At 41.8% G+C, this 12,966-nt stretch overlaps 7 protein-coding genes and 1 non-coding gene across 8 annotated transcripts; 4 read left to right on the plus strand and 4 right to left on the minus strand.

Annotated features, from left to right (window-relative positions):
- Positions 1–75: 75 nt before the first annotated feature.
- PICMEDRAFT_14321 (hypothetical protein) lies at positions 76–659 on the minus strand. The gene has a single exon (XM_019160324.1). The coding sequence runs from the start codon at positions 626–628 to the stop codon at positions 434–436; it is 195 nt and encodes a 64-aa protein (XP_019019899.1). The 5' UTR covers positions 629–659; the 3' UTR covers positions 76–433.
- A 221-nt stretch (positions 660–880) lies between these two features.
- PICMEDRAFT_t30 lies at positions 881–952 on the minus strand. Its single transcript has one exon. It is a non-coding gene; the product is annotated as a tRNA-Phe (tRNA).
- A 395-nt stretch (positions 953–1,347) lies between these two features.
- On the minus strand, positions 1,348–4,357 carry PICMEDRAFT_14323 (hypothetical protein). Its single transcript, XM_019160325.1, has one exon. It carries the CDS (start codon positions 4,311–4,313, stop codon positions 1,416–1,418), a length of 2,898 nt encoding a protein of 965 aa, XP_019019900.1. The 5' UTR covers positions 4,314–4,357; the 3' UTR covers positions 1,348–1,415.
- A 302-nt stretch (positions 4,358–4,659) lies between these two features.
- Positions 4,660–5,619, plus strand: PICMEDRAFT_23190 (hypothetical protein; the record flags this gene model as incomplete). The annotated part of the gene is made up of 1 exon (XM_019162301.1): positions 4,660–5,619. A coding segment is annotated over one exon (960 nt), but the record flags the coding sequence as incomplete, so codon positions are not given.
- A 2,067-nt stretch (positions 5,620–7,686) lies between these two features.
- On the plus strand, positions 7,687–8,631 carry PICMEDRAFT_30488 (hypothetical protein; the record flags this gene model as incomplete). The annotated part of the gene is made up of 1 exon (XM_019162638.1): positions 7,687–8,631. The coding sequence occupies one exon, from the start codon at positions 7,687–7,689 to the stop codon at positions 8,629–8,631; it is 945 nt and encodes a 314-aa protein (XP_019019902.1).
- A 413-nt stretch (positions 8,632–9,044) lies between these two features.
- Positions 9,045–10,071, minus strand: PICMEDRAFT_14326 (hypothetical protein). Its single transcript, XM_019160326.1, has 2 exons — positions 10,023–10,071; positions 9,045–9,925 (listed from the first exon to the last, which is right to left on the minus strand). The coding sequence occupies exons 1-2, from the start codon at positions 10,031–10,033 to the stop codon at positions 9,199–9,201; spliced, it is 738 nt and encodes a 245-aa protein (XP_019019903.1). The 5' UTR covers positions 10,034–10,071; the 3' UTR covers positions 9,045–9,198.
- Positions 10,072–10,285: 214 nt separating this feature from the next.
- PICMEDRAFT_70399 (hypothetical protein) lies at positions 10,286–10,750 on the plus strand (the record flags this gene model as incomplete). Its single annotated transcript, XM_019163630.1, has 1 exon — positions 10,286–10,750. One exon carries the CDS (start codon positions 10,286–10,288, stop codon positions 10,748–10,750), a length of 465 nt encoding a protein of 154 aa, XP_019019904.1.
- A 141-nt stretch (positions 10,751–10,891) lies between these two features.
- On the plus strand, positions 10,892–12,328 carry PICMEDRAFT_27163 (hypothetical protein; the record flags this gene model as incomplete). Its single annotated transcript, XM_019162482.1, has 4 exons — positions 10,892–10,997; positions 11,046–11,335; positions 11,504–11,944; positions 12,143–12,328. Coding segments are annotated over 4 exons (1,023 nt in total), but the record flags the coding sequence as incomplete, so codon positions are not given.
- Between the last annotated feature and the right edge of the window lie 638 nt (positions 12,329–12,966).

The following is a 12,966-nucleotide window of genomic DNA, read 5'->3' on the forward strand; positions in this document are numbered from 1 at the left end:
GCAGAAAGAGGAAAGTTCGATCAACACTTACAACCCAGGCGTGCTTGCTGGCCAGCCAGCACTAGGTGTTAATTTCTCCTCCTCACCGCCGCAGCGCAGCGGCAATCCGCTCAGCGGGGAGAAACCCAGTGCGCTTTCCTCCCACGGAGTTCGGTATTTATTACTATTACTGTCGCTGTTGCTGTTCCTAATGTGCTGCAGTCGGAAAGCACTTCCACTCACTACTAGTATGCCCCTTCAAGACTGAAACTGGCAGGAATTCTTACTCGCCGATGACCACTGGAACAAGACATGTTCCTAGGGCTTTTGGGCAGATGTTCCGACAAAAAGGCCCCAGGTAGGGGGCGAATGTACACCGAAGATGCTCCGTACTTTTACAAGGGCAGATCGAGATGTAGGCAGCTGCCAACGGATATTCTCCAGCCCAAGCAAACTAAACAGCACCCCCAAAAAAATCTTCGTGCTCGTACCGTGCGCCATCATAGAGAATGGCGGGGGGAAAAGCGTCTGTGTAAGAGAACAGGGCGAAAGCGGACTCAACGTCGGCATCTGCACTGCAGTACCACCGGAGAGGGAACAACAGGAATAAAAAAAGAAATATGCCTCCGTGGCTACGCATAACACACATTAAGGACCCGCATACGCAAATCCTTGTTGCGTTGATCCTCGGTCTGCCATCCCAACGTGCGCACTGTACAGCGCAGCGTTTGGACTTCGGTCCCCAGAGGAGCAGGGACACAAAGACGCAGCAGATGAAGGAAACAAGGCTCGGAACGAGATGAGGAAAATCGTATGATTTATTCTCGTCCTCTCTGTGGCTTCTGCATTTCTCAGCTTCATGAAGGAAATCCTTTTTCTGCGTGAAGAGAAAAAAAGAAACTGCGACCTCTGTGGATCGAACACAGGGCCTCCAGATCTTCAGTCTGGCGCTCTCCCACTGAGCTAAGGCCGCTTTTTTAGCGGCGTGAGTAATTACTCCATTTCCACTGTTGGTGTGACTGATTAGCGGAAGAAAACTGTTACTTTTTCAAAAATCTATGATTTAACAGTGCAGAAAGGTTTTTGCTGCATGACAGAATTGAGAATTTCAGCCTTCAAATAACAGCTAAAGCATTGAAAGAGCCTTCTAGACTTCTTGTTCATAGCTATGAGAGCGACATAGACCACAAATGATGATAGATCTAGTTGATTTCCACAGAACATGGCAAGCAGCTACGGATCAAGGGTTATTTCAAGCCATTGCAGCAATTACCTAAGCATCCGGGTTTTGAATTCCATCTTGTGAAGTGGATTAATAAACATCATAGATGCTATGAATTGTAAGAGGCAAATTCAGGTTGCCGAATATGGAGCCGTTGTGCATTACGTGTCTATTTTGCCGCATATATACAAATAAAACAGTCTTACACAAGAAATTAAAATATTCCGAATCTTCGGCTTAAGTTTTCTCCATCATTATCCACTTTCGAGGATAATGAGTTTAGGTTATTTGTCTTATTTTCGATGTTCTTATGAAGCTCTTTCAAAAATTCGGCATAAGACCAAACTAGATCCAATGACTTATCTTCGACAAACATACTTTGGAACTCTTGCTCATTTGGATCCGTCCTAAATCTGCAAATTTCCACACTCTGCTTTTCTGTTGAGTTGAAATGTTTTGCCAAATAGTCGCAAATGTTTCGAACTTGAGACGAAATATACGTATCCAACACTGGCATCTGAGAAACATACGTAGTCAACTTATCGAGAGAGTCGATGTGAGAACCAAACAAATCCTGTAAGAGCACAACATTGACATCACTGTGGAGCCAAATAATAGTCCGATCACCATTGAAGACCAAATAGGCACCACCAAAGGCAAGGTTGCCAACACTTACGGGAATAGACTGAGAAAGATTCATCATGCCCGTTTGCTCATTGGATATAAATTCACCTTCCTCCAAAGAATGAATACAAAATAGTAACGGGTATAAGTAAGCTGACAACTTGGTTAGATCATACTGCGATAACTTGAAAAAAGAATAAACACGCAAATCGGGGAAATTTGTCTTGTTTGCAAATGCTCTTGTTTTCAATATTGATAAAATTACCATAGGCAAAGTCCTCAAGCTCTGAGGCAATACTAGCTGGGTAGGCATTGCATTGTGCCTTGCAATATAGTACTTGTATGCCGCCATTATTTCAGAACATTGCATCATCAATGAGCTTTTCAATGCGACGAGATTAGCAGTGCTAATCTTCTCTATCGCTCTTTTGATGAGAATTTTGACAATCGTATCTTGGTCACTGAAATCAAAGACGTCGGAAATCCTTTGTGTGACAGACAATATGTTGTTGATCACTCTAACCTTTCTCACACCTTCACTTGTGGTATACAATAATGCTGCTTGGAAATGAACATCTTTTTTGGTGTCCAATTTTGAATCGTAGATGAAGTCACAAACAATAGACGTATCTCCAGATACAATAGGAATGTTAGGAGCAGAATCTCCATTAACAGTTGCAAAAGGCCCGTAATACTTATTTACTTGCAAGCCATGAGAGCAACGGACTTTCAGTTGACTTTGATAGCCCGCCACGTATTGAATAACCTTCTTGAGCTCATAGATCAAAGTAATATCATCTCTTTCAACGTTAAACGGAAGCCACTCTTTCACTGTTCCGCCTGTGTTTACTGCCAACGTACCTAAATTGATTAGATCAACATTACTGTTGGAAGCAACAAAGAGATTCAAGCCAACATTATTTTTCACAAATTCTGTGGCCAAATTCTTGTAGTATTTACTTGCAGGCGTAAGTGTTTCTTTCACAAAATCTGCATCAAGCTTGTTGTTATTGTTGTTTCTTGGTAACGAAGCACCAGGACCAAAAGATGGTAGCGTTGATAAAAAGGCCACAACCTGACCGCCCCCTAACTCTTTCAGAAGGAGTCCAGCTGCAGTCAAGGCAGATCCCAAAGCAGGTTCTGGCGTTAAATACCTAGCATTTTGTTCAATCGTAGTTAGTGTCAAATCGATTGTATTGTAGGACTCGACAGGATCAACAAATAGTCCGTCATTGAATGGCACAAACGGATCTTCCAAATCTGTAACTATAGACACTGTAGTTTGTTGTAATTCAGGTGATAGTTTGTAAAAATGCAAATTGTTATCAAATCCCATGATTGATATCAATGTTCCAGGTGGTAAATTAGACGAACCATCCTCTCTATAAATTGCCATTCTAATGGCGGAGCAAACAGTTTCAACAAGTTTATTTTTGTAGGAAGCATGTGTTAGATCAATCAGAAAGACTCTATGAAGAGGCGAGAGATCCTCGTTTTCGTTGAGGTTATATTCTTTAGGTACAATATAGTCGACAACACCAGTATGCAACTCTGGACGAAGATGATAATCATCTCTAACACCCTGGAAATTAACAGTTGATGCATAAGCTTCAGGAACCGGAGAAGCAAAACCACAGATGTTACATATCATGTTTCGGCCGTTATGCTGCATTGCAGGGTTGAGATATGCTCGGCATCTTCTACACCTAGGGACCACCTCACCTTCTTGAATTTTGATCTGCGGAACTTTCATTGGCACTTCAGATTGAGGAACATAGTCGGCAAAAGGTCTCAAACAAAACCCTAGTGGTATTTTAGATTTCTCTCTCAGTTCTTCACAAAAGGGTATACTGTACATTGACAATCTCGAAAACTGAGGAATGGAATTTGCCTGATCAATTGCTTTGTATTCTGTACCTGCAAGGGGCGGCGACACATGCTCGAAACTTAGGAATTCCTTCTCTTTGTAGATTTCGTTCAGATGATTTCTAATACCTGGTACAGAAAGATCTTCTGCCACGGTTGCCTGATTGATGTTGTAGATATCGTTAGAAAAACCATTATCATTTTTTTGAACTAAGGCATCATTTCGGGATGTTTCAGACATCTGAGGCGAAATACCAAAATTATTTTGTAGGAAATTTGAATTTGCATTCTGTGAACCACTACCACCGCTGCTCATATCATATTGATTTGAAAACTGGGGTGGGAACAGTCCGACGGCGGAAGCAGCTTCATTTGGGTCGACGTGCTCGTGCTCGTAAGCCTGAGGTGCTGGTGAAGTAAGGTTGTGAAACGCATGGTGTCCTCTTCTTTTCTTTGCTGATGCTGAAGCTTGAGTGTTTTGGCCTTGCTGGCTAATATGGTATCCATTTTGCTCTTTTGCGAGATCACGTTGATGAGAGTTCTCATTGTTGAGTGAAAGATCTTTTAGCTCTTGGGCCAACAAGTTCTGCTGGCCAGTTACAAAATCATTCACCATAGACATTCCAACTACTGGTAAACAGAGAGTTTCCAAGCTCAACACTTATGGCTGATTGACAGCAAATTTGAAGCCTTATGTTTCTGATTCCTTCGAGGAACACATGTGCCATCGTGTTTGTCAAGAAAGAGGCTCGCGAAGGAGTTGATTGATCTCGATTTTGAACGCCATACTACGGGGGGAAAAAAAAGTTGCAACGCGCTTTGTTGATAATTTCTTGTTTTGGTTTGTAGCTCTCCCTGTAAACAACAAGTAAAGACAGAGTTAGTTGTTACTTCAGCACCAGACCAGCTCAAAAGTGAAAGAAAGCATTAAAACACCGACAGACCGAAGCCTTTGAAAGAAGTACATAATGGGAGTTTCAGGATTGTTACCGGTGTTGAAGTCCATCCAAGAGCCCACAACATTGGAGCGTTTTAGAGGAAAAACACTTGCTATCGATACCTATGCTTGGTTACATAAAGCATCGTTCACATGTGCTGAAGACTTAGTCCTCGAGAGACCGACCAGAGCTTACATTAACTACTTCAAGAAAAAACTTGATATGCTGGAACATTTCAAGATCACCCCGTATTTTGTTTTCGATGGTGACTATCTTCCAAGTAAGGGAACCACTGAAAAGGAGAGGGAAAGCCGCCGGATTGAGTACAAGAAGCTCGCCACAGAAGCTAAAAGTGGTGGCAACTTGAAACTTGCATTTAACTACTATCAGAAAGCATGTGATATATCGCCAGAAATGGCGAAGTCCTTAATAAATGAGTTGAAAATGAAGTATATCAAGTACGTTGTTGCACCATACGAGGCTGATTCTCAAATGGTGATGTTAGAGAAACTCGGTCTAGTGGATGGCATTATTAGTGAAGATTCCGATCTATTGATTTTTGGGTGTAAGACTTTGATTACGAAGCTAGACGACAAAGGACAATGCATTGAAATTAGAAGGGATAATTTCAAAAATTGTAAGGGCTCACACATTAGTACATTCAACGACGGTCAGTTGTTATTGATGGCAGCCATTAGTGGTTGCGACTATACGAAAGGAATACCCGGGATCGGTATGCAAAAGGCCATATCCTTAGTGAAGTATTACAAAACTTATGAAAGAGTCATTATGAGTATTAAAGTTGAAGGTAAAAGTATACCCGCTACATTTGATGAAGAATATAAAAGGGCCAAAATAGCATTTAGACATCAGGTTGTCTTTAATCCTACTGAGCAAATAGCACAACATCTAAATGCGTTGCCAGAGGAAGTCACCAACATCTATTCACAGGAATACATTCACTCATGCACAGGTTTTATTCTCGACCAGGAAATCCACAAGAAAATAGCTAGCGGGGAGCTTGATCCATTTAGTAAAAACGTTTTAGTATCATGGGAAGCAAAAGTTAACACGCCAGCTAACCGGTCTAACTCGTTACCTGCTCAATCCGGTACAATATTCAACAACACTATTCTGAGAAGATCAAAAACAGATAATGTGATGCCAAACAGGAGGCCCGAAGCCGAGCCGGTGACCAGAAAAAGGAAATCTACCATGAAAATTGATCAGTTTGGACAGTTTATAAAGAAAAAACAGATGATCTCGATGTCAAATAGAGATGACAAGGATAAAGAAGTAAAAGCCGATCTCTCACCCATCTCAAAGAGGCAAAAGCTATTAAGTAGCAACCAGAATGGACCGGGCACATTGAGCAAATTTTTTTCTCATAAGAAGGAGGTGTCCAACGAGACAAAGGAAAAACAGTTTCCTGCCACATCGTCGGATATTGAGGATATAACTGAAGAAGATTTCAATGATATCAATATGAAACTGAACAAGAGCATCGACGGAGGAATACAAGAAAAAAACGCAGACTCATCTGATGTCAACTTGACCGAATCGGAAGATGAGACCGAGAAGAACACTAACAGCAATATTTTGCACAGTGAATCAGATATGGAGGACATCATCAACAGTTCCGAGGTTTCACAAAGTACCATCACTCCAGACAAGACCTTCAGCCGGCATACACCCACCTCCTTGATGATGGAGGGCAGCTCCATTTCCAGCGGAGTATCTACTGATCCTGGTGAGGTGAACACAGAATGCTATCTGGAAGACGACAGAAACGACGCAGAGCTCAGCCGGCTCGACGACAGCAACGACGAGGACTTCATAGTCGATAAGAGCAATTTACTTGCAGAGATATACTCGTTCAACCACAGCAGCAAGCCCAAGAAGAGCTTCAGCGCCAACATGAGCACTTCTTCGACGTCAGAGCCGGTAAGCGCCAAAGACACCAGCAGGTCGACGGGACCGAGCAGTGCCTTTTCACCCGAAAAGTGGGTCCGCAACCTCAACGGAGTAGCCGGAGCCGCTGGGATAGGCAGGGTGCACCGTCCTTCCCCTCTACATAACAGGATACCCCTACGCGACGTCACCGCCAGCGCAAACATCCACAACACAGGCACCAACGGTGCCAAGGACGCTGCCAAACATGGCAGCAAGACCCTGCAACGCAAGGGCACCACGACAAGGCCGAGTCTCTCCTCTTTTCGTTACGTGGGCAAGTAGATCCCTGCCTGCATACATAGCACATAAATAAACATACTTCTTATTCTGTACTCTCCGTTCTCTTTGTGTGTACATCTATTTATCAGCACTTCTTCGTTCATGACATCTACAGAGCAAAACCAGCAAAACCAGGCTTTTGCGCCCATCGACCCCGGGGCCTTAACACGACGCAGATAGATAGAGAATTCAGAATTACCCAAATAGGCACGCACGTCAACAATAGGGAAGAAAGGGCGTCCTAAAGAGGAAGGTGCGGGCTGCCTGATTCGGATGGCGGCAGAGAACGTTCAAAGGGGGTACCTCTTGGTACTGTTCCCAAAGAGGGTTTCCGGCTCAGGCTGGCTGAATTGGAGGAGGGAGGCAATTGAGGGAGCAAGTGCAAGCACCGCTACGACCCTGTTGTGAACAGTTGGACGGGTGGAGAAAGCAAAGCAGACGGAAGAGAGAGAGACCGGAGAAGAATAGCAAGGCCCCCGAACGAAAAGGGCGAAAAAAAGTGTAGAAGCTGAGCAGCAATTAAGCCCGAAAAGGAAGAGAATAAACACGAGGCGAGGCCGGTGCGGGAGTGGCAGGCGTGGTCGTGAAGGAATTGGGGGCATTGGGCAGACGAGACGGAGTAGTCGCTATATCTGTGCAGCAATTCCCGCCCGCTAGGCACGTTCTGTGTCTGTACAAGGTGGTTGGTGATACAGGTTTTCTTCCCTTCTCTCCTCCTGCTCTTTCTTCTTCTTTTCCGGCCTTTTTGCCTCTGCCTTTGTTTCCTCTCTCCCGGAAAGAAGTGAACGTCGTTGACAGTAGCTTGTACATTACCGAACAACAACAATGCACAGGACTTATTCATTGAGAACTGCCAGAGCACCAACTGCATCTGACTTGCAAAACCCAATTCCTGTTCCACCATCCTCCACCAAGGGTCCTAGATTCTTTGGTCCTGGTGGAATTGCCAGCTCGTTCAGAAGAACCACAGCTGGCTCTTTTGGCCCAGACTTATCCAGAAAGTTGGCTCAATTGGTCAAGATGGAGAAGAACGTTATGAGAGCAATTGAAATCTGCTCTGGCGAAAGAAGAGACGCTGCAAGACAATTGTCTCTCTGGGGTGCCGACAACGAAGATGACGTCTCTGACATCACCGACAAGCTTGGTGTCTTGATCTACGAGGTTGGTGAGTTAGAGGATCAATTCATTGACAGATACGACCAATACAGAATCACCCTCAAGTCCATCAGAGACATTGAAGGTTCTGTCCAACCTTCCAGAGACCGTAAGCACAAGATCACCGACCAAATCGCTTACCTCAAGTACAAGGACCCTCAATCTCCAAAGATCTCTATCTTGGAGCAAGAGTTGGTCAGAGCAGAAGCCGAATCTTTGGTTGCAGAAGCTCAATTGTCCAACATCACCAGAGAAAAGTTAAAGGCTTCCTTCTCTTACCAGTTTGACTCCGTCAGAGAATACTCCGAAAAGGTTGCTCTTATTGCAGGTTACGGTAAGGCTCTCTTGGAGTTGCTAGACGATTCTCCAGTCACCCCTGGTGAGACCAGACCTTCCTACGATGGTTACGAAGCTTCCAAGCAAATCATCATTGACTGTGAAAATGCCTTGGCAACCTGGACTTTCGAAACCGCTGCTGTTAAGCCAACTCTTTCATTCAAGGTTGGTGGTTACGAAGACTTGAACGAAGACGTTCACAACTTGAACATTGACGACGACGAAGAAGAAGCATGGAATGAAGAACAGGAGCAAGAGCCACAAGCTGTTGCTGCTTAAGTTGTTCAAACTCATTGATCAATGTTAACAATACCAAGGATAGGAAAAAACAGCGAGAAAAGAGGAAAAGAATAAAGATGTCAGAGATACAGTGATTTTCGTATTTGCGTGCTCAATCTGATGCCTTTACTGTTTTTCTAGGACCTAACCTTTACTTACATTTTATCTTATTCTTTGTATTATCTCGATTTCCTGTTTTCAGTTCAATCCATTTGTTTTTTATCATGCTTTTTTTCTAACATTTGTCGTTGTTTTTTTCTCTTTGGACATACTTTCTTCCACTCTTTTTACAGCTTTTATATCTTTGGCTTTGTTTTGCTACAAGGAACTCACACTCTCTTTATTTATATTTTTTGTTGTTATTATTATCACTACTATTACCATTATTACTGTTATTTTTGTCATCATCATCATCATCAATTCAACCTAACGTTAGTAATGCTTGTACAATTCTCGTTATTTTTTCATTGTTTTACAACATTTGGCCCTTTCCTTTTTCCTTCTTTTACTATTTTGTACACTGTATTATATAGTTTTACTTATAATCATCTGACATAGCATACAAAATCAATTTTTGGAATGAACATGAACATTCAATGTGATTGGACTCAGTAATGTTTTCTCATACTCAAAATTAATGTTCTTTTTATCCCGAACAGATAGCTCACTTTCCTCAATATCTGAGTCAATCAGTTCAATTATCTCCTTTCTTTTATTCCGGCTGGTATCCGCTTCAGCAAAACTGATTTTTCGTAACATAAGCTTTCCACATTTATTCCAGTTAGTTCTCCCCAAGTGTCTCTCGACGCCACACATCCAATCTCGGATAAACTCAATATCATCCCAACATATGATGAGCTGACATTTCCAGGAATCGTTAGTAAACGGAATGATTAAGGTTTCTGAATCTTTGAACGTGTGTTGATTGAGCGAATCATTCTTCTGCGTATCATCATCATCAAATGCACCTCCTTTTACACCCCTCTTGTTCGTATTCGAACACACAGAAAAAACTTCCTCCTTTGTCATTTCTATCAAAATAGCAGCAAGCTTTTTTTTGATCTGTGGATCGCCATAAAGCTCTCGCAGATGTCGATTAGAGATAACCATTCGCTTGCACTTGGATAGTTGAACTGGAAGTCGGCGTCCATCTTCGTGGTTCTCTGACTTGGAGTCGCCTGACTGTGGACACATCAACAAAGAGTGCTTCACCCGATTTTTTTGAATCTGTTGACGGTTGAGAAATGTACGTACTGGTAGGACATGACTTGCCGTGAAATTAATATGTGATCGTCTATAACTTAAGTCCGTATCATTGATAAGAGAAAGAAGCTTGTTAGTATTCCGTAGCCCTTCGAAGAATCGAAACATGCAGTACTCGCTGGACATACACTGGTGCCATCTTAATGTTGTTGGGGAAAAGGAGTGATTGCAAACGGGATATGGATGAAGGCAATAAACTATGAGTAAGCAAAGAAGATGTATTGGTGATGAGAAATCCGAGGGTTTTTCGGCAGACGGACAATGAGCTCTTTGTTTAATTCTCTGTCCTCCGTTAAAGTTCTTTTTCTTCTCGGTTTACTGAACAGTTAGTTTTTGCTTCATAAGTGAAACTAATAAAACAGGAAGTTCCCATTCTTAAACACGAGTAAACATGCAACCATTCATACACGAAGCTGGTAATTCTCATGCCATGGAAATGGCTAAAAAGGCCCAAGAGACAGGAATCACCACAATGTTCAACGATGACCCTAAAGTTTCCGTTGACACATTTGATTTCTACAAAAAGTATACATTTTTTCATCCAGAGTCCAATGAAGAGGACGCAAAGGCATTTGCTACATTGGTGAGAGAGTGTGTTCATTTCGAAGTAGAAACTGTTGCCAGCATGCTCACTTTCGGCCTTGACCTCAACCTTGTTTATCCTCAGGTAACTCTTTCGTATATGTTCAGGAGTTGCAGAGCCTTGCTCAAAGATAGATATGCAGATAAGGGTGCCGACGAAGCACTCGCCGAACAGTTTGCGAGAGATCTTGTGCAGAACGTATATTCCTTCATTCAGGGCAAGCTTGATCTCCCAACAATGAAATGGGAAGGAGTCTCGGCCAACCTTTTATAGAGGGCTTATAATCTCTTTCTTTCCACGATTTTACTATGCTGCTATTTGCACAATCCTGCCCTTTATATATTTATTTTCATATACATCTAATTAGCCTAACTACTGACATATATACAGTGTAAGGGCAATATGGACACCACAGATGGGTTTGAGCCCATCATCGCCATGTTTTACTCTGTTTTCCACCCCACTGAAGGAACGAAAGTTATTCATCAAGTACCAAGTGGGGTGATAGTCCCACCTTCTAGTGATGACAACAGGCTCAATAACAATATACCAGATTCTTCAGCTTTAGATGAACCACTGTTTGATTTTGATACCATCAAAAACTATGTCATACCGAAACCAAGTTTGTGCAACAAGTTGATCACTTTAAAAATTGACAAATATAGAATTCTTGGATTCCCAGTCAACATATATGCTCAACAATATGCTAGAAACTCTTTTGGCTTCAATTTTTGTTTTGTGTTTTCATATGAAAGTGACACAACACCTTATGAGGGGAATATCAAAAGAATAGGAAAAATGTTTAGAGCTTTAGAGGAACAAAGTCAGCTTCTATCAAAATCTTTAAAAGATTCACATGTTTACTATCAATTAAATACATCTACTAACATACACACGAAGCAAAATATGCCTACAAAATTTAACATGACAAATAAGTACCTTCGAATAATTGATGACTGGGATGAAGCAAGCCATCAAATTGTTTTAGACAAAAAAGCCCCAGGTTTGGATATTGGTCCACAACAGAAAATTTCATCAATTGAATCTCTGATACAGCAAATATTTCAAGATTTGAACAATTACTCAGAGTGCATGATTCCAATTGATGCATCCAACTCTGTTGACCTCAAACTTTTTCCAATTTCACCCCCACCTCCTCAAGTGCATTCACATGATGTACCAATAGCTTTGGTCAAGTTAGATTTACTTATCGATTCATTATGGGATCCTACAATGTTGAAAATCATGCCTTTCATCAACGGCATAAATTCCATAGCCCAAATCAGTGAATTCTCTGATGCAAACTTAGACCTAACTAAAGAGTGTATTAGACACTTGTTGCACTACAAATCGATTGCATTATTAGACATTTTTCAATTTCAAAATCACTATACAATTACCTCATTGATAGGAAACTTTTTACGGGATCCAAACATGGCCAGCGCTTGTCAAGACTACGTATTAAACGTGAAAGGAACTTTTTCAAATATACCCCTAAAACCTACAGCAAGAAGACAATCTAACACGAATAGTATCGGTTCTAATATGAATGAGTTATATGGCTTATCAGCATCATATTCTTCAGCCAAAAATGTAAGAAAGCCTGAATTGTTAACTATGGATTCGTCTTCTTCCAACCCATTTGGATCACAAAAAAAGCAACAGATTCGCAAAATCACATTACCTTCCAAGGCAACACTTTTCCAGCTTTATAATGCTCTGAACTCAAACATGTCAGTGTCTCAGTGGTACATGGAAAATGCTAAGCTCTTAGAGTTCATCGATGTTCGAAAGTTCATCACTTTTGGTACACGAAATGGTATTATAACTAGGATTCATTGGTATCCTGTTTGTGGAAAGTTGGATACCTCACTTGATTCGGGTAATATCGATATGGAGAAAAAGAAAACGAACTTTAACGTGTTATCGCTACCTGTTCCCTCTGATGAAAGGTTGGTTCGAAGTCACGAGACCAAAATGAATGATGAGAGGAAAGAAGACGACAATGAAGATGAAGCAGAGGTAGATGCATATCTTGAAGCTGGGGATATCGATGAAGAAGAGGAAGAGGAAGAGGAAGAGGGAGACGAAGACTACGATGTCAGTATCGACGGGTCAGGAATGAAGGGGGTTACCGATGCAGGAAGACGTGAAGACGAGGACTTTTTCGACGACTCCAATGAGCAAAAACGCAAGCGGATTGAAAAACGAGAAAAACTTCAAGAAAAGAAATTACTTCGTCTCATGAAACACACTCAGCATATGGATGCAATATGTACTACTATGCGTTTAAGCAAGAATGAAGTGATGAAAATATTAGAGAGGATTGGCGATATCGAAGTTATTGAGAGGTAAAAATGTGATGGCCCGAACAATAATAGTTAATTGTTTGGAGTCAGTCCTGTTGTTGGGAATACCAAATACATGCTTTTTTTATTAGTGGAGCTTAAAAGCGGTATCTAGCTGACAAGGGTTTCAGACTGTATTTT

This window comes from Pichia membranifaciens (genome assembly GCF_001661235.1).
Source record: "Pichia membranifaciens NRRL Y-2026 unplaced genomic scaffold PICMEscaffold_1, whole genome shotgun sequence".
Taxonomy (NCBI): Eukaryota; Fungi; Ascomycota; class Pichiomycetes; order Pichiales; family Pichiaceae; genus Pichia; species Pichia membranifaciens.